At 45.9% G+C, this 21,579-nt stretch overlaps 1 protein-coding gene across 1 annotated transcript; it reads left to right on the top strand.

Moving 5' to 3' along the window:
• The first annotated feature begins 13,286 nt into the window (after positions 1-13,286).
• Positions 13,287-21,418, top strand: LOC146059634 (fibrinogen alpha chain-like). The gene is made up of 6 exons (XM_083172031.1): positions 13,287-13,440; positions 15,022-15,138; positions 17,660-17,843; positions 19,025-19,170; positions 19,269-20,218; positions 20,578-21,418. Exons 1-6 carry the CDS (start codon positions 13,387-13,389, stop codon positions 21,287-21,289), a joined length of 2,163 nt encoding a protein of 720 aa, XP_083028157.1. The 5' UTR covers positions 13,287-13,386; the 3' UTR covers positions 21,290-21,418.
• The last annotated feature ends 161 nt before the right edge of the window (positions 21,419-21,579 follow it).

Below are 21,579 nucleotides of genomic sequence, written 5' to 3'. Positions count from 1 at the left end.
TCGGGTGGCTTACATCGTGTCCCTACTGGCGGGTCCAGCCCTGGAGTGGGTGTCCCCCCTTTGGGAGCGTGTGGATCCCATCCTCAATAACTATGAAGAATTTGTGGCCTCCTTCCGTCGCATCTTCGACGAGCCTGGCAGAGTGTCCTCCGCAGCCACGGAGATCCTAAGGATTCGTCAGGGCAGTCGCCCAGTGGGACAATATGTCGTACAATTTCAAACCCTGGCTTCCGAACTCAGATGGAACGAAGAGGCTCTCGTTTCTGCCTTCTGGAACGGCCTAGCCGGGCGCATCAAGGACGAGTTAGCAACTCGCGATTCTCCTTCCACCCTGGCTGAACTCATTTCATTATGTAACAAAGTCGATCTGCGACTCCAAGAACGCCAACTTGAGAGGAATCGCTCTGATCGCCTTCGCCCTCGATTTCCTTCCAATGTCGCACCAGCCTCCAAACCAACCCCGCCTCCTGCGGTGTCAACAGATGAGCCCATGCAAATCAACCGCTCCCGTCTCTCTCTCGAAGAGAAGTCCCGAAGACGGCGAGAGAATCTATGCATGTACTGTGGCTCCTCAGCTCACTTATTGGCTTCCTGCCCGCTGCGGCCGGGAAACGACCGCTCCTAATCTCCCCGAGGGAGGTCCGATTAGGAGTCTTGCTTCCATCTCCCTCTTCTTCTGATTCCACCATTCCGGTTACCCTTGTGTGTCCCCAAGGGAGAAAAAGAGTTCAGGCCCTATTGGACTCTGGAGCAGCGGGAAACTTCCTTTCTTCTTCTTTTGTTACCCAACATGCCCTGCCTGTGCAACCCCTGGATCACTCGCTGGTCCTCACTGCAGTGGATGGGAGTCGAATTCGTAGTGGACAAATCACCCATCAGATCACCCCGGTGACACTGCTCATAGGAGCTCTACATCAAGAGACCCTCGAATTCTTCATTCTTACACAGTCCTCACACCAAATGGTCCTGGGCCTTCCCTGGCTCTCCAAACATAACCCACACATCGATTGGACCAATATGGAGGTCAAGGCCTGGGGAACAGATTGCCAGTCTACTTGCATTCCTCAGATCCTTCCGGTCTACCAGACCCATCCACAACGTGAGGGTAACTGTCCTTCATCCTCTTCAGCTCCACCCTTGTCGATACCCGCACCATATCGTTCATTTACAGATGTATTCAGTAAAGGTGGTGCCGACACCCTGCCTCCTCACCGTCCTTGGGACTGCCCGATAGAGCTGGTGGCCGGGAAATTCCCTCCTCGTGGCCGCATCTATCCCCTGTCGCTACCTGAGACTGAGGCCATGTCCTCGTACATTCAAGAGAACTTAAACAAAGGTTTCATTCGACCATCTACTTCTCCGGCCGGGGCCGGGTTTTTCTTTGTGAAAAAGAAAGATGGCGGTCTTCGGCCATGTATCGACTATAGGGGCCTGAACGACATCACCATTAAAAACCGGTATCCCTTACCCCTTATCGCAGAACTATTCGACAAGATCAGAGGGGCAGCAATCTTTACTAAATTGGACCTGCGAGGGGCCTACAATTTGATCCGGATCCGTCCAGGTGACGAGTGGAAGACGGCTTTTAACACGCGCGACGGCCACTATGAATACCTGGTGATGCCCTTCGGCCTTTGTAACGCCCCCGCTGTCTTCCAACAGTTTGTAAATGATATCTTTCGGGACTTGCTGTACCACTCCATCGTAGTCTATCTAGACGATATACTCATCTTCTCTCCAAATCTCCAACTTCACAGACAGACAGTGTCTGAAGTCCTACGACGTCTTCGCCAAAATCAACTGTTCTGCAAGTTGGAAAAGTGCGTTTTTGAGGTCACGTCCATTCCATTCTTGGGTCACATTCTCTCCGCCACTGGAATAGAAATGGACCCAGAGAAGGTGAGAGCCATCCAAGACTGGGCAGCCCCCACAACACTCAAAGGAATTCAGAGATTCCTAGGGTTCTCAAACTATTACCGGCGATTTATCCGGAACTTCTCTACTATCGCTGCTCCCCTCACTGCTCTCACTTGCAAGGGAGCTGATCCAAGCCGATGGTCGCCAGAAGCATCCTCTGCCTTCCAGCAGTTAAAGAGAGCATTCATGACGGCACCAATCCTCCTCCAACCAGACCTCGACAGGCCCTTCATTCTCGAGGTGGACGCATCCTCGGAAGGGATCGGGGCCATCTTGTCACAAAAAGGTGAGGATCAAGAATTACACCCTTGTGCCTTCCTCTCCAAAAAATTCCTCCCAGCAGAGAAGAATTACCCCATCGGGGAACAGGAGTTGCTTGCAGTCAAAACTGCGTTAGAGGAGTGGCGATACCTTCTGGAGGGGGCACGACATAAGATCACCGTGTATTCAGACCACAAAAATCTGTCCTTTCTTAAACAGGCTCAGTGCCTTACTGCCCGCCAAGCCCGTTGGGCCATGTTTTTTGAACGCTTTGATTTCCAAATTAAATTCCGACCTGGAACCACGAATACTAAGGCAGACGCTCTATCCCGCTCCTTTGAGACGACCTCTGACCTAGAGACACCTCCTCGTCCAATCCTCGATCCGCTGGTCTTCGCCCAAGTAACCGTACAGCCATCTCCTCCTCCAGGTAAAACGTTCGTTCCCCCCGAACTTCGCAAGAAAATATTGTCATGGGCACATTCTTCCCGCTTCGCAGGGCACGCAGGAGCACAAAAGACCTTGATGTTCCTGTCACGTTCTTATTGGTGGCCAACCATCCGCCACGACGTAACCAACTTCGTTGCCTCTTGTGTAAGATGTGCTCAGCATAAAGTGCCCAGAACAACTCCCGCTGGTCCTCTCCGCCCTCTAACCATTCCCACAGAACCATGGACCCATCTGTCAATGGACTTCATTTGCGAACTACCTCCCTCAAAAGGTCATACCGCAATCTGGGTAGTGGTCGACCGATTCTCGAAAATGGTCCATTTTTTCCCACTAAAAGGTCTCCCCTCTGCTCCAGTACTGGCTCAGCTATTCATCTCAACCATTTTTAAACTTCACGGACTGCCCAAAGAGATTGTATCCGACCGCGGAGTACAGTTCGTTGCAAAGTTCTGGAGAGCTCTCTGTGCCGCGGTACAGGTCAAACTCAAGTTTTCCACTGCCTTTCATCCCCAGACCAACGGCCAGACAGAACGGGTGAATCAAGACTTGGAGGCCTTTATCCGACTGTTTGTCTCGTCTTCCCAAGATGACTGGGTGGATCTTCTCCCGTGGGCAGAATATATGCATAACAACTCCTATCACTCTTCCTCCGGAACCACCCCCTTCTTTACAGTATTCGGCAAACATCCACGATCTCCGGATTTCTCAGAATTATCCTCTTCCGAAGTTCCTGCAGCAACCACTTCATTACAACGCTTTGCTAAAATCTGGTCGGATGTCCACACCGCTCTTCTTAAATCTTCCGCCCGATACAAGAGGATGGCAGACAGGAAAAGAAGGGCAGCGCCCAGATTGAAAGTCGGAGACCGGGTATGGCTGTCTACCCGCCATATACACCTCCGTCTGCCCTCTATGAAGCTGGCTCCCCGGTTCATTGGGCCATACCCTATCATCCAAGTCATTAATCCTGTCACTTATAGACTTCAACTTCCTCCTTCCCTAAGGATTTCGAATTCCTTCCATGTGTCCCTCCTCAAGCCTTTAAGGTTGAACTCTTATCAAAAGAAGATTCCCAAACCGCCCAAGATTAACTCCGAAAGTGGGGCTGAATTCGAGGTAAGACGCATTATAGACTCTCGTTGCCGCAATTCTCGTACCCAGTATCTGGTGGAATGGGTTGGGTTTGGTCCCGAAGAGAACTCTTGGGTGGATTCCATTGATTTGCACGCTCCAAAACTGGTAAAGCAATTTCTCCAGAGAAATCCGCACAAGGCCCATAGGCGCCCTGGGGTCACCCTGAAAAGGGGGGGTACTGTCACACGTAGCCGCGACGGAGCGCGGCGGGTACAGTACTCACCCGTCCGCGCCCGCCGCCGGCTAGCGTGTGCAGGCTCCGGTCTGCGGTGTGCGGGTAGCGGCAGCTCTGGGTAGGGATGGCAGCAGTAGTGTGCCGGGAGGCCAGCGTCGCCATCTTGGTTGAGGGCAGGAGACAGATTGGCCCAGAGTGGAGGTTCCCTCCTCATCCTGTGCTGACAGCCAATGGCAGCCATCCCCTGGGGATATAGGGGATCTGCCTAGGCTGTTCAGTGTCAGTGCAATGAGTCTTTGGAGTCATTCACAACTCCTAGCTGATTCCCGGATCCTGGCTCTTTCTCTCCTGACTCTGGTGCCTTGCTCCCTGCATCTTGCTACAAGGAAGTTTTCTCCTGACACCAATGCTGCAAGTCCTACCTAGTGCTTGTTCCTGCTTGTGTCCCAGAATTACCCTGCACAGCTTCCCGCTGTCCTCCTTCATACAACTCATTCATTCCATCATCTTTCAGTCATCCGGATCCATTTCTTCTGTCATCAAATCAACCTCCTTCCGGATCCTCATCTATGTACTCTGGCTCACCAAGTATACGTTTCCAGATTTCCCTGCCCGTTATTAGTATTGTGCTGGACTCTATTTAATTTATTCCAACTGTCACTTAAAGAAGTATTTGAGTGAAGTTTATCATTTATGAAATCCGTTATTAAACCTGCACGTTTCAATCCTACTCCTCCTGGTCCGTCTCCGGTTCCTGTGCACCACACGACTCCATCCAGCCCTTTAGCCGTGACATGTGCACTGTATAAATAACTGGTAATACAATGAATAAATAAATAATTAAGGAGTAATACAGAGCAGTTTGTGTGAGCTGCAGTGGCGTAACTACTCGATTTTCACACACCCCTGCTGCATTGGTGTAGCGTGTTCCCACAGTGCCGGAAGCATGAGTGTGCTACGGCGCCCCCTCCACTCCAAGGGCAGTATTCAATGCTGGTGCGAGCGTCTGGCGAGGGGATTAACTGGTGGGGATTGCAGAACACCAGCGATCCTCGCTGTTTAACCCCGCACCGGCCGCACTCCGTATTCCAGGTTCCGGGGGACTCCTTGCTGTCCTGTCCTCCAAACAGCTTCTGCAACAAAATATGCCGATTCCCCCTCGCTACAAAAACAGAGCGAGGGGGAATCAGCGTTTGCGCGGGGGCCAGTTGAATACTGACGGGGCAAGCGGTGACAGAGAGCATGCGGCTCTGCTCGCTGTCACCGCTCACCCCGGCATTAAATATACCCCCAATGTGTGGTTAAATTAAAGGGGAACAACAATAAATACATGGGGCTGTATTGAACTAACCACACATTACCCTCATGCTAACAAATCAAGTATGAGAGAGGTGCCAAGACTTGAGCAGAGGAGTGACAAGTTAGCAACCTCCTGCACCACTGATTTTTTTTTGGGGGGGGGGTCACAGTAGGTTTGGCATGGCTGGAGCAACAATACACTGCTGCCGGCTGGGATGCGTGACCTGTGACAGGCAGGAGTCTGCATGTGAAAGGGCCTTAGGCAGGGTATAGAACTCAGGCACTGGCCTGAACTCATAGTGGCGGAGGCTGCCTGGGAGGGCGCGCAGCAGGACTGCAGGAGTCGGGCGGCGTGTGTCTGCCCTGCATATAACGATGCCATCACTCCCCCCTCCATCAGTGCACTGCTCACCTACCCGCCGATCGTTCCCTTGCGCCGCCGCTCAGACCCCGCTGCCGGGGTCACACTCTCCACTGCAGAGTCTTACCTCCCGCTGCCGGCGTCTCACTCCACTCTTCTTCTAGGGTGCAGCAGTGCTGTCATCTCCCTGCAGTGTGGCGCCATCACCATAGCAGGCGCCTGGAGCCCAAGCTCCACCAGCACCACCCTCGCTATGCCTATGCCCTGCTGCCGCCTCCTCAAAAACTGTCTGCTGTATATATATATATATATATATATCTGCAGCGATTTTGTGTGATATATAGCAATGTCATACATATGTTTAACTTGATGTTTGTGTGTTCTGTATTGTGTAATGTGTAGTGTATTTTATGTATTTTATGTATTAATATGTTCACTGTTTGTATTCTGTGGCGCTAATGTCTCTTGCTCTTTTCCACCAGGGCGCTGGTGCGCGCAACTACTAGAAGAGTGGTCTCCCAGCAACGGATGGAACGCAAGCCGGAAGGATGGTGGAGCGCAGAACGCTCCCGGACTTCAAGGAAATGCGTCACCGGAAGCCGAGAATGACAACTTCCGGTGGTACGGCACCTGACGGCCGGCGGGGAAATCAGCAGACCGGCACCGCGGATGGGGGTATATACAGATGGGTCTGGTCCCATCCTTGCTGGCGGGTCGCCAGAACGTCTGCGCTGGCGACCCGCCAGCAGCCACGCCAGCAAATGCACTGAGACGCGCGTGCGTCTCACGCGCACGCGCGTCTCAGTCTCCGTCGCCAGCGCGACGGAAACCCTGTCCGTCTCCGCCTCAGGGAGACGGACAGGGTTAGGGGGGGGTTAGGGGGGGATGCGGGCAGGCGGCGGGGACCCCGGGTTACCGCCGGCAAGCCGGCGGGGACCCGGGGAAACGGATGGAAGCGCCGTCGGAAGGGGACGCGCGCGCCTCTCGTGCGCGCGTGTCCCCTTCTCACCATCGCCATGTCGCTGACGGGGGATGGCGGCTGGCGACGCCAGCGCCATCCCCTGCCAAGATGGGACAAGACCCATCTGTAGGTGGGGTGAGTACTGTGTTTATTTGTTTGCTGTGCCCTGACGAAGAGGTGTAAACCTCGAAAGCGCTAGGCTTTAATACAGCCATGTTATAAAGATACCTGCGTTGCTTCCTGTTTTTCTTACCGAGTGCCGCTGACTGTGGAAAGTTGTATTGGAATATTTAGATGTGCACCGGGACTTGTTATTAACCATTTTTGCGGAGTGCCGACATACCAGTGGACATTATATATATATATAGCATTTGCAGGAGGGCGCCGGACACCCTAGCACCGGCCCTGTCGACTGGGATTTATGTTGGATTACATCTGCTCCATTTCTTGCCTAAGATGACACACCATTTTGGAAGAATGCGTCAGAAAAGAGTCTGGGACTTTGAGGCTTATCCCTGGGACACTCACATAGTTTAGCACACTGTAAACAAGTCTCAGAAGCTTACAGGCCACTCTGCAATCAAGGAAAAGAATGCCTCATTTTAATTAGAAATCCCAAATCACTATGAAAACATTGTTTATGATAATATACTAACCCTATACTGACCATACACATACTAATACACATGCATCTATGTGTCTTCTTTAATCCCAAATATAACTTTAACCAATTTTGTCCATATGTCCACAAGGTAGGGTGATTGGGTTGAGCATGGAAAGGAACTCCATGTGCAGATACCTTCATATGGTGAGTTCTGAGTGCTCTAAAGGTTGTGCAAGACATGACTTTATTTTTTTCAAAAAATGTCACTACATTCACCATTTTTCAGTGACCTATTCCCAGCAATCACAAATGTTTACCGGGTCAAAGTGATTTTTATTCCTACATTGGGAGACCCAAAGGTCACTTTTATGACCTATATGCCCAACTTTGAGGTGGTATGACCAAACTTTAAAAAAATGTTATCATTACAATTTAAAATTAGAAAGTTTTAGGTGCTTTACAGAACATAAGATATTAACTCAGAGGTTTGACATTTTACACAGTTGTTATTGACCCTGAATGGCAACTTTTGGACACTAAGAAGGTTATTCTGCAGTATAATGTTTGCAGCCTTGCGAGATTATTGCGAGAATAATCTATTTGCCTGCCTGCTCGCACAAAATGGCTGCACATTTATTTATTTATTGACAGTTTCTTATATAGCGCAGCAGATTCCGTTGCGCTTTACAATAGTAGACAGTGATAAAACAAACTGGGTAACAACAGACAGACTTGGAGGTAGGAGGGCCCTGCTGCAAGCTTACAATCTATAGGGATATAGGAGGGAAACACAAGGACAGGCACCAGTAATAGCATAGCAGTCCCACCAAGTTACAAGTCCAAAAGGGAAGCTATCTCCTATATATTTGGCTACATCTGTCACTCAAAGTGGGTGTCTGTGTCTATAACGCTCTGTTCCTGGACTTTCCTCTTAATGTGTGATTGCCTTCATCTGTGCTGAACACCTTTCTGAGAAATTAACCTGTTTAAAACAGGTGATGGCAATCATACATTAAGGGGAAGTCTAGAAACAGAGCATTGTGTCCCTCCTGGAGAGGGTCATGTTGGGAGGTATGTGACAGAGAACCAGCCCAGTGAGCCCACAGACAGTGCCAGACACCCACTGCCTTCCCATGTTGCCCAGCACTGCTACTCCACAGCCACCAGGTGAGCGCCCCTCTCCCGCGATTCGCAGCAAAAACACCCCCGCGACCCCCCCTCCCGCGATTCGCTGCAAAAAGAACCCCCCACGACCCCTCCCGCAATTCGCGGCATAACCACCACCCCGCGACCCCCCCCCTCGAATCGCGGCAAACCCTCCCCCGTGACCCCCCCCCCGATTCGCGGAAAAAACACCCCCCCCCCGCGACCTCCCTCCTGCGATTCACGGCAAAAAGAACCCCCCCGCGACCACCCCTTGCACGATTGGCGGCACCCCCCCTGCGACCCCCCTCCCGCGATTCGCGGCACCCCCCCCCCCCCCCCCGCAATTCGCAGCAGCCCCAGGATTAAATGGCACATGCAAAACACTGACATGGCTATGGTCGACAATGAAAAAGGTTGGCATGAGTTTTTGTATTTTTAATTTTTTTAATTTTTTCATATTCATTGTCATGTGTCGACATGGACACCAATGAAGTGGCACACTTATGTCAACATTTACATGTGTTGACCTTTCTGTGTTGATTTTTTCTTGTGGCGATTCGCGTCACACCCCCCCGCGATTCGCGGCACCCCCCGTGACCCCCCACCTCCCGCAATTCGCGGCAACCCCCCACCGGAACCCCTGTGAACCCCGCCCTCCCGCGATTCGCGGCACCCACCCCCGCGACCCCCCCCTCCCGCAATTCGCGGCACCCCCCCGTGATTCGCGGCAGCTCCAGAATTAAATTGCACATGGAAAACACTGACATGGCTATGGTTGACAATGAAAAAGGTTGACATGAGTTTTTGAAGTTTTTTTTTTCATTTTTTGAATATTTTCATATTCATTCTCATGTGTCGACATGGACACCAATGAAGTGCCACACTTATGTCAACATTTACATGTGTTGACCTTTCTGTGTTGATTTTTTCTTGTGGCGATTTGCGTCACACCCCCCCCACCCCCACAACCCCCACTCCCGCGATTCACGGCACACACACACACCTCCCCCGCGATTCTCGGCACCCCACCCCGTGACCCCCCCTCCCGTGATTCACGGCACACCCCCGCGACCCCCCCTCCCATGATTCGCCGCAACCCTCGCCCCGAACCCCCCCTCCCGCGATTCGCGGCACCCACCCCCGCGACCCCCCCTCCCGCAATTCGCGGCACCCCCCCGCGATTCGCGGCAGCTCCAGAATTAAATTGCACATGGAAAACACTGACATGGCTATGGTCGACAATGAAAAAGGTTGACATGAGTTTTTGAAGGTTTTTTTTTCATTTTTTGAATGTTTTCATATTCATTCTCATGTGTAGACATGGACACCAATGAAGTGCCACACTTATGTCAACATTTACATGTGTTGACCTTTCTGTGTTGATTTTTTCTTGTGGCGATTCGCATCACACCCCCCCACCCCCCGCAACCCCCACTCCCGCGATTCACGGCACACACACACACCCCCGCGATTCTCGGCACACCCCCTGCGACCCCCCCTACCATGATTCGCCGCAACCCCCGCCCCCGTATCCCCCCTCCCGCGATTTGCGGCAACCCACCCCGCGACCCCCCTCCCGTGATTCTCTGCAATCCCTCCCGCGATTCGCAGCATCCACCCCCCCACAACCCCCCCTCCTGCAATTCGCGGCACCCCCCGCGACCCCCCCTCCTGCAATTCGCGGCACCCTCCGCGACCCCCCCTCCCGCGATTCGCGGACACCTAAGTTGCAATACAGGGCATCTTTCATACAATTCTAACCATATTTCTCATATACAAACGTTCACAAATTCTAACCATATTTCTCATATACAAACGTTCACAAATTAAGGGGGCGCAGCCCCTTACGACAGTGTGAAGAGCGCCCGTAGGGCGCGATGAATCACCTAGTATAATACATAAGTGCCTCAGAACTTAAATATGATAGGCTTGCCTGAAGAGGTGCGTTTTCAGGGAACACTTGAAAGTTTGGAGACTAGTGGAGAGTCTTATTGTGCGTGGAAGGGCATTCCATAGGATGGGAGCAGCCCGATGAAAGTCCTGTAATAGTGAATGGGAGCTAGTGATCCGTGCAGAAGAGAGACGCAGATCTAGTGCAGAGCGTAGTGGTCAAGATGGGAGATATTTTGTGATAAGTAAGGAGATATATGCCTGTGCAGTATGGTTAATAGCTTTATATGCGAGTAGAAGTGTTTTATATTGAATACGGTAAGATACAGGCAACCAATGAAGGGACTGGCAGAGCGGATCAGCAGACGATGAGCGTCTTGCAAGGAAATCAGCCTAGCAGCAGCATTTAAAATGGATTGCAGTGGCGAGAGTCTTTTCATGCGCATAACTAACTATGCTAACTATAAGTTGCGATAAATCGCTCCCCTGCGAGTACACGCAGGGGAGCGTGTCATTCAGAATAGGGACCTAAGTCCAAACTTCACTGTCAATTTCATGTTTTTCAAACCACACTGCATAACACCTACTTTTCTGGGTCAGATGATATCCTTGAGCCAATCAGAGTCTTATAATCGAAATGAAGTGTTTTTTCTTCCGGTTTTCATTCATATCATGCTGATTTTTATGTTTATGTGACATTTAGGGATGCCGCACACATTTTTTTTTATTGGGGCAGTCCTATATGTCACATAAACATAAAAATTATAGTGGCGACCAAGGAAAAGGGACCCGTTCACCGGATTGAGGTATGTATACTGAGGAGGGAAGAGAGGGTTGGCAAGAGGGGAATCTGGCCACTGTTGGACCCCTCCAGCAAACCTGGGCCTAGTACCCACTCCCCCCTTCTCAGAACCATAAAATACAGCAAATGATATCCAAAAATCAATGTGTTCGGTGTGACCCAGTTCAAAAAAATAAATTTTCAAGTGTTTATCTGATCCCATCTAGGCAAGTTTTTCCATCGTGGTTTCTTCTAATGTTCTATAATTTTCCTTTATATATATATATCGTCAGCCAGTGAAGGAGCTTGGAATTTTGCTACACTGTGGTGACTATTTGTGAGGCGATACTCTAATCCGGATCGTTCTATTTTTCTTTTGGGATCTGTAAAGTATATCCGTAGAAATACGGCCCTGTGAGCCCGTTATCTGAGGATCGTATCCTTACGGGAATCTCTAATATACTAGGCCGGTGTGGCCTTCCCCAATTCTTTCACCATATTGGCATGGTGAACCCTATATCCTAGGATCACACCCTAACCGTTCAATACACAAAGCTAGACGGGTTCTCCCCGATAAAGTCATCATCCTAGCGACCTCATGAGCCCAATTGTCTAGGATCCGATCCCCACTGGTATTATCTAGCACACCGAGCCAAATTGGCTTCCCTTAGAATCATCATTTTAGGGGTCCTGTGAGCTCTACTCCACAGAAAAAGCTCTAAAAAACTTCCAAAAACATCTAATTACTAAGCCAGCTTGGCTTCCTCCTATTTTACACCTTACTGATTTTACCATTATCCTGAATGAATTACTAGTTGCTGAATAGGCCTTACAATTAAACTACTCTGTCATACCCCTGAAGAAGTCGTTCTGACGAAACGCGTTGGGTTCCAATAAAGAAATTTTATCTTGAACGGATTCCACGTTTCATTCGGGAAAGGGACAAAGAATTGTTAATAAAAATGTGATTGGTGTCTTACTCAGTAAGAAAAGTTTTTACAAAAGGGACTAGGTGGTACTAAACTCAGCGCTCTCCGATAAACTCTTTTTCATATATATATATATATATATATATATATATATATATATATATATATATATACACACATTCAATCCAAAAGAGAATAATTAAAAATACCATAGCTGACCAAAGTCATTTATCCTGCAATGTAGAGATGTTGAGGAGCACTGTAAATACTATTTTCCTGAACATCACATAATCATATGCATTCCAGCAAATAAAACTGAACCGAGTAAGGTACTATGGGCGGGATGCTCTAACTTTTACCGCAGCGCTAGTGGATCCATTCTGTCCAGTTAAGCTGTCCGCATATGCTCTATGCTTTCCCTGTAAGATCTTCTTCCTTGCTCTTCCGCACTTGTGACCTTTTCATCACCCTTGCGGCTCCCCATTGGTCTGAGCTGTGTTGCCGGCTTTATGCTATGGTCAGACACCCGCGCCGAAGTTAAATCAGCTGTGTTTCATCGTCACCTCAAGCTTGCGATTAGCTAGCTGAGGTGTGTGTAAATTAAGGCAGTATAGGTTTTTATAATGCAGGGAGGTGTGATGCACTATTTTGATGTTGGGCGACGTATTTGGAAGGTGTGAGACACTTTGTTGTGTCTCCACACAGGGAGGCTGAGATGCGCACTTGCTTCTGGAATAAGAGACCAGCGATGTCCAAGAAGCAAGTGCGCATGACCGCTCAGCACACAGCGGGCGCATGCGCAGTAGAAAATAAGAAATAAAAGATGGAGATCGCGGAGGGCACAAATACCGCAAAGACAATGCGGAAGAAGAAAAGATAAAGAATATGGAGAAATAGAAACAAGTAACGATGTGCAAATATGCCGATAATGCAATGTAAGTGCATCCCGCCCTGTAATTGTAATCTATGTAAACATTTTAAAGACTAGTCCTGTCTGACCATTGTGTCACATTGGCAGGTTTGCGTTCCTACGTATAACACTGTATAATTGTAAATTGTGACATTTCAAAACTATTTCACAAGATCCAATATTTCTCATATACCAGAAGTAACAAAAAACCGCAAGACTGACAACAAACCATTTTGGGAAATGATGCTATTGCACAATATAATCCTTGAACCCTAAACCATGGATTGTCTTGTCTTTTCATGTTGGTTCCTGTCATCACGCACAACATATGTTTTTATTACAGATATAATGATGGAACACTGGGTCACCTCAGAGATCCTAAATTAAATATACTCAGTGGCTTGAGCAATAGTGACCGGGGCAGTGACATCAGCCCAGTGCACGGGTCTTATTAGCTCAGTAAACATAGAGTAATCTAATGATTGATTTCAGACTAGTGGCCAGGCTTAAAAGGGACAGCCAGTTGCAATAGCCTCACTATAATCCTCCCTCAGCCAAAGCCAAAAAGATGCTGAGACCAACACTTGCAGCCTTGCTGCTCTGCCTCGTGAGCACCGCTTTGGTATGATATATCTAATTCATTTTCTCATATATCAAAGATATATATATATATATATATATATATATATATATATATATATATATTTATGTATTTTATTCAACGGTTTACATCAAGGGAACCTCAAACCAGTGTACAATAACTAATAATTAGGTAAAAAATGTAGACATAGGGGTTTATTGTTTTCTAATTTAGCTATATGGCTAGTATCATATGACTTTTATTAGAGTTTATGTTTATGTAGTAGATATTATATTCATCAAATATATTGTGTCTATAACAATGGTCTTAACAAATTGGTGAATTGTTCTTTATATATTCAAAGCTTTTATGGGAAACCACTTAAATATGCTCAACCCTGAAAGGGAAATGTACTAAGATGTGTATTCTACTTCACATGTGCTGTTGCTATGGGCAACCAATCAGAATCTACTTCTTATTTATTTAGCACCCTCTAGAACAGTGGTGTCAAACTCATGGCCCTCCAGCTGTTGTGGAACTACACTTTCCAGCATGACCTGCCACAGTTTTAAATTCTATAAAATATGTGGCAGGGCATGCTGGGATGTGTAGTTGCTCAACAGCTGGAGGGCCATTAGTTTGACACCACTGCTCTAGAAGATAGTAGACAGGATCACATGTGAAGTAGAATTCACATCTTAGTAAACTTCCCCCCGTGTTGCTCCACTCGTTCATTAATCAAAGACAATTTGGATAGCCTTCAAAGCATATAGGGCGGGATTCTCTAATAACTCCGGCTGCACATCGCCAGCACTCGCAGTGTTAATAATCGCATATGCAGTAACATATGCGATTATTAACGCAAAAGCTATGGCCGGCGATGTACTGCGAGTCCCCCCTCCCTGCCTGCACCCTTACCCGCTTTTAAGGGTGCTCCGTTTCCTCCTTCCTGCACCGGAAGCTGTGCTGGAAGGAGGAGGTCACTGGTCCGGGCAGCACAGCAGGAGGCTGCACGGACACAGGTGAGGGTGGTGCAGCGTGGATCGGCGGGGGGCGTGCAGGGCGGCGGGGGACGTGAAGGGAAGCCCATAGGCTTCCATGGGGTTACGCCATCTAGAACTGGCGTAACCCCCCCCGCAGCGAAGCCCTTGCGGTGGGGCTTTGCTGCATATGAAAATTCAGTAAAAACCCAGAAAACTGGGTTTTTACGGCATTTTTAGTTTGGTGAATCTCACCCATATACTGTAAATGAATTATAGCGATATTTCAAATAACCAGTGCAGGACTCTCTCTCTCTCTCTCTCTCTCTCTCTCTCTCTCTCTCTCTCGTGTTGTGTACTTTATTGTACTTAAAGTCAACACTTTGGACATGGAAAAAAAGAGGCTGAATAATATATGAAGCTAGTATAATTGTGGATAAATGTAGTGTTGTTACTTCTTACATAAATAAATGTTATACAGACTAGTACCATACACATGCATTGGTTAATACTGCAATTACTATTGTCTACACACACATATATATATATATATATATATATATATATATATATATATATATATTATATAAACACATTATATTTCTATATCTACATATATTTTCTCCTTTTGCAATATTGTCAGGGTGACTCATTTGTTGAGGAGGGTGCAACCGGCCGTGGCCCCAGACTTGAGCCATCGCAAACCAATACTGAGTGCAAGCAGGAAAAAAACTGGCCAATCTGTTCAGATGATGACTGGGTAAGGAAGAGCTATTTCAATGCAAATATTTATACTTGTACTTGAACCTATAACATAGTTTAGTATAATACTGTACAGCATGAATCCCCAACTCCAATCCCAAGGTGCCACCAACAGGCCATGATTTGTGGATTTGTTTTGCATTATGCACAGTCGATTTTGCTTGGTCAGTTATAATCCGCCTGCTTCCACAGAGACAAATCCTCAATTTATGACCTGTTGGGAAATTATGAGAGTTGATATTAAAAAAACATTGTTTTACACCTACAGTATTATACATACCATGTACTCTATTATACATATAATCTGATTCTATACACAATCTGAGAGCTGCAATATCATAAATCTGAAATATTATTTGAGTAAAAATGTACAGGTATTCCATACCGTTGCATATCTTAAATGATCAATCTTGGAAATAAAATGTTAAAATGAAAGATACTGTAGGAGAAATAATCTAGGAGATCTCTTCTAAAATTTACTAGGGGGAAATTTACTAAAATGGCAGTTCTATTTCAGATGGGTTGTTGCTATGGGCAACCAATCAGAATCTACTTATTTATTTAGCACCTTCTAGAAGATAGTAATTGGCATGTGATTAGTTGCCCATACGAACATTTAATGTGAAATAGAGATTCCATCTTAGTAAATTTACCACACTCTAATAATAATATACTATATTACTATAATACTATAGTATTACTATAATATAGTGTTACTATAATATTTATTTAACATATAGTTCAGTAAAAAAAAAAATTAACTGAAAAATCCACAGTGTTTCTAAGGTGTGTACACACTAATTGATAAATTTAACAATATGTACTATAATGATATCGCTAACGATATTTCTGTGCATATTGTTTAGTGTGTAGGCACTATGGTGATGATTCAGCTTTGTTGTGTCCGGACCAATTGTGGGGGCCGCAGCGACTGCGTGACATCACATGCAGTGATTGCGACCGAAAAGATGTGATCCCTTTAACTGGCTTCACAGCTGCGCAGCCAGGAGGCTATCCTTAGCATGAGAGCGCTTCATTGTACATCGAACCACTCGCATGTTAGCAGGGGGAAGGACCCAAAGCAAACGCATGTGAGTGGGGGGGGGGGAGTGACACAGCATGCGAGGCCTTACCTAGCACTGCCCCCCACCCCACATGCTGCCGCCAGGGGTTGTAGCTTTGAAAGTCCATTAAAATGACAACCCTTACTGAATCAGGCCCTATATGATTAATGATGCGCGGTCCAGCGGGTAGATAGCATTGTGCTCCGTCATCTGATCTGTACATGCAGCAGAATTGGGAATATCTCTAGCATTTCACAGCATGGCCCCAGCCCCCCTTCCCCTCCCTCACTGCCGCTTGTCAAGGCTCGCATTGGCATGTGTGTATGCACTCGACGATGGTGCATCTTTGGGTGCAGATGTAACATGTGCAGAGAGAGTTAGATATGGGTGAGGTGTGCTCAATTTGAAATCTAAATTGCAGTGTAAAAATGAAGCAGACCGTATTTACCTTGCACAAAAATAAAATAAATCCCCCAAATCTAACTCTGCACCTGTTACATTTGTCCCACCTGCAGTGCACATGGTTTTGCCCATATGAGAATGATTTTTCTTTTCTGAATTAGGTCCGGGGTTTGTACCTTTTTATCTGGATTACTCACATGAACAAATGCTATAGGGCTTTCTAGTTGCCTGGAATTATACAAACATAGATTTTGTTGGCAGATAAGAACCACTTGGTCCATCTATCCATTAGGTATAATCTCAACTCTTTATGATTCTTAGTTTACTGCGAGAATATTCATATGCTTATCCCAAGCATGTTTTAATTTCTCTACATAAGGCCCCTATACATTAAGGTAACTAGGTAACTTCTCCCCTCTGAGAAGTCGCACGCAACCACCTCCCTTGAGCTGCCCGGCACAGTCCTTTCACTCACCATGCGATTCTAGCCAAACCTGCCTGGCCTGGCTGTGATCCGGCAGATTGCTAGTGCAGCAGCTGCTAGTCGCAGGCTCCAGTGCGATGTACTTGGGATTGCACATAACATTGGACCTGCTGTCACATACATGTGATTTGGATGCGATTGACCATCGCAGTCGCATAAAAAGTGGCCAAGTGGCATCCAAATTGCCTAGTGTATGGCCAATTGTTTGCTCTGGCACCTCTGATGGGAGGCTAATGGAGACTAAGCTCAGACAGCAGCTACAATCATGTCACCCCTATGTCCCCAATTTCTAAGGACTGAACTATTTTAATTGGCCCTCAGATGAATCCATTTATAGGAATACTTAATCAGGCGGTACCCTGCTTTTATGAAGAGGAAATAAATGGTAATGTCTCATAGTAGTAAAAATAGTTTTCACATTATAAACAGATCCAAGCATTGATTTAATGATGCATATATAAGTCATTATGCCAGATTTAATACATGTTAAAATTTATTAATAAATCATAATTTTCCAGGGACTATAGATACATTTTAAGCACTAATGTAGTAACATTTGTTATCTGCAGGGCCCCAAATGTCCTTCTGGATGCAGAATTCAAGGTTTAACTAACCAGGCTGATAAAGATTTTGCCAAAAGAATTGATATAATTAAGCAACAATTAAAGGATGGTGAAAGCAATTATAAGAGCATTGATATCACAACCAAGGAAACATATGACATCCTGAAGGATAAATTGGTTGCAGCCCAGCGTAAGTATCCATGCCATCAGTTCTATTGGGTATGGTATAGCTCAGTTGGAATTCTGACAGTTGTTTCTCTAACATCGGAATCTTGACTGTCAGGAGGCAGATAGCGGGCGAGTATATTCAAGGCCCTTGTGGGCTCACTGCACTCGCCACCTATTCTATTCTCCCTCTATGGGGGTCGTGGACCTCCACGAGGGAAAATAGCCCATGTAAGTTGGGATTCCGACTGTCGAGGTCCTGACAGTCAGGATTCCAATGTCGGAGAAACAACCATTTCTATTACAGCTATTGTACTTTATCAGTTCTACTTTGAAAATGTGAAGATGTAAGTAGATAAGTTGCATATAACTTAATTTCATAGAATATGGCCAGTTACTGTTGTTGTTTGAAGTGGGCTGGGTACCGAATCCCGGCTCTGAGAATGCTGGCGGTCAGAAGACCGATCTTGGTATGCCAACAGCCACGATCCTGACAGTTCTAGAGAAAGCATTCTAACCTTCTTCCCTCCCTCAGTCTACCCTCTTTTCTCACAGCCTAACCCTAATCTTCTTTCCGCTCCCCTAAAGTCTAAACCTAACCTTCGCTCTCGCAGCCTAACTCTTTCGCCCTGCAGAATAACCAGTGACGGCTCATACCTTATGGCAGGAGGGGGAGCTGCCTCTGGCTGCGATGCCAGCACCCCCCCCCCCCCCTGCCGCCACCGCTCCTCCTGGTCCCCGCTGCAGGCACAGCATTCCCGTGTCTGTACTATGATGACAGGTGCCGGGATTGGTACATGCGCAGTACCGACCTCTGTATTGTTCTACTTTCAATTAAAACTAAAATAAGCGTGGAAATGCAGCTTATTCGTTTATACTCTATATTATCTACTAGAGCTGTAACATCTACACATAGTACCAAGATATTATGTAGAGATAAATCACACCACATATATTTTCACAGAACACCAATTAAATGCTTAAAAAAGTAATTGAGTGCAGTGTTAAGGCAAAATACATATTTTAAAATAATAGTGAAAACGCTGCCTACCCACTGAACTGTAGAAAGTGTACACAAATAATAAGTGTGTAAAGAATGTCTATTAAAAAAATCATTTGTATACAGTAGAAACAAAGTCACAAATTTTGATCCTTAAAACAAATGACTGTTATAAAACAATTTCTTATTGCCTTTTTATACTTTAGAGACGGATACCACATATAATGTGGTGACTGAAGACCTCAGGAGGAAAATAGATTTTCTGAAAATAACAGTTTCCAGCCAGGTGGAAAGAATCAAGTTATTGCAGAGGAATGTTAAGGACCAGGTGGTAGAAATGAAGCGCCTTGAGGTACGCCAGTGGAAATGTACTTATGTGCTCAAAATCAGTAGTAGCCCATTTGTTTTCAGGTTAATGACATGGCCTTTTCTACCATCCTCCTTTTCTAGGTCGATATTGATATCAAACTCCGTGCCTGCAAAGGATCTTGTGCAAAGAGTGTTGATTATAATGTGGATCAGGAGAGTTATGAAAACATGAAGAAACTAGTGGTGCAACTTGAATCTACTGACCTGACACCAAACATTAATCCTCTTCCGATGCTGAAGATGAGACCAATAAAAGAGTCTACAGTTCCTACTCATTACAAGACACTAGCTCTTCAAAAAGAGCAGTTTCCACTTTTCTCTGATATTGAACAATATTCATTTGTTCTAGAAGGGAAATCTAAAGAGGTAAAGGGACAATCTACATCTGTCACTTTTGATCCTACAAAAGAGCAACCTGAAACCACTAAATTTGCTGTCATTGGGGATAAGGGTGCACAGGGGGGAGATAAGACAGTGGTTACTTCAGAAAGACGAGTTGTCTCATGCACCAAAACCATTCAGAAGAAAATCGTTCAGGGGCCTGCTGGACTTAAGGAAGAAGTTACAGAAACAATAAGTGGTGGCGAGGAGTGTCAGAGGTTAGAACAGCTTAAGGCTGATGGAAAGGGTAAATTAGATGCTGATGGCACATATACTGTCAAGATACCTGGAAGTAGTAATTTAGGAGAATTTGGGGACTGGGAGGACTTCGTTAGTAGTAAGACTGTCAGTGGTAGTAGCTCAAAAACTCATAGTAGTTCTTTTACTGGAGGAGATGACGAATTTGATGATTTTAGCCATACAGACCTTGGCGCTCCTAGCTTTATACCAATCAAAACCCAAGTCTCATCTGGTTCAACCAAGACAGTATACAGCAGCAGTGGTAACACTAAGGATGGATCCCAAATTGGCAGTAAATACAAAAGTGGCCCAGTATTAGAAGATGTTGGCCCAATACAGCATCAAAACAGTGAAGAAGACATGCCAGATTTTTCAGCCCGCAGTGTGCGACCAGGAACGAAAGAGACAGGGTTGGGTAAGTGAAAGTGACAGTTGCAGTGTTAGGTTACTAAGCCGGAATACACATAATTTAGTCATCCAAACAACAGAATTCAAAATACAATGTGACCAGGATGCTTTCAGAGAGCGTCTCTGTATTAGAACCTATTGCATTAGCCTACCTATTTTACACCATGTCACCACTTAGTGGACTGAAAATAAATGAATGATAGTTCAAAAGACTGTTTGAATCTCTTTAAAACTTAATCATTAAACAGTCACTGAAAAATCATCACATGAAAAATATATTTTTGCTAAAAAAAAAAAGCAAAACAATCCCGGTAACCATAGCAATGTAAAAAAAATAACGTACTAATAAAAATGATATCAGCAACAAGATGAAACTGCATTTCTTTTTAGACTGTGCTGGTGCCAAAAGTGGCATTTTCAAAATCAGGCCAGAAGGATCCCATAGAGAGCTGTCAGTTTATTGTGACCAGGACACCCAATTAGGAGGATGGATCTTGATTCAACAAAGGGAAGATGGATCTGTGAATTTTAACAGAACCTGGGAAGACTACAAGAATGGATTTGGCTCTGTGGATGAAAATGGGAATGGAGAACTATGGCTGGGGAATAAATACATCCATTTATTGAGCCAAAATGAGACTATTCTGAGAATTGAGTTAGAGGACTGGTCTGGGAAGCAGGTTTACGCAGAATATAATTTTAATTTAGGATCTGAATCAGAGGGTTATGCTCTTAATGTTCATAGTTATGATGGTTCAGCAGGGGATGTCCTCATAGAAGGCTCTAAAGATGACCGGGACTACACTTCTCATGTCAACATGAAGTTTAGTACATATGATAGGGACAATGACAAGTGGGAGGAGAATTGTGCAGAAATGTATGGGGGCGGGTGGTGGTACAATAACTGCCAAGCTGCAAATCTTAATGGGATTTACTACTCAGGAGGTCAGTATGACCCAAGGAATAATGCACCTTATGAGACTGAAAATGGAATTATTTGGGTATTATTTAAGCCAGTCGATTACTCCCTCAAAACTGTTAAAATGAAAATTCGACCCGTTGACACTGAATAACATTATATTATTGTATAGTATTATATAGTAGACCCCTATTCACCATTGTATTATGTGTTCTTTTTTATTCCTGGCTTAATGTATTACAACTGTGACGGAAATGAAAACTAAATATCTCACTTTCATTAACTCTTTGTTGTGTTGTTATTCTTATTTTACATCACACTATAGTTCAAAATCGAAATATTTACTATAGTCTACTACTATGAGGTCATAAGACGCTGTTCCTCTTTATCTTTTTTATGTTACAATCTGTATATGTGTTCTTGTAGTATACAGAGATATGGTGC

Source organism: Crinia signifera, chromosome 1 (assembly GCF_055691185.1).
Source record: "Crinia signifera chromosome 1, ASM5569118v1, whole genome shotgun sequence".
Lineage (NCBI taxonomy): Eukaryota > Metazoa > Chordata > Amphibia > Anura > Myobatrachidae > Crinia > Crinia signifera.
The sequence above is the reverse complement of the archived record's forward strand: the minus strand, read 5'-3'. Positions and strand labels throughout refer to the sequence as shown.

Coding starts and splice junctions, on each gene's coding strand:
- LOC146059634 (XM_083172031.1), top strand. CDS start 13,387: ATGCTGAGACCAACACTTGCAGCCTTGCTGCTCTGCCTCGTGAGCACC. Junction 17,844..19,024: donor TAAATTGGTTGCAGCCCAGC/GTAAGTATCCAT, acceptor TTTATACTTTAG/AGACGGATACCACATATAAT. Junction 20,219..20,577: donor CCAGGAACGAAAGAGACAGG/GTTGGGTAAGTG, acceptor AAATGATATCAG/CAACAAGATGAAACTGCATT.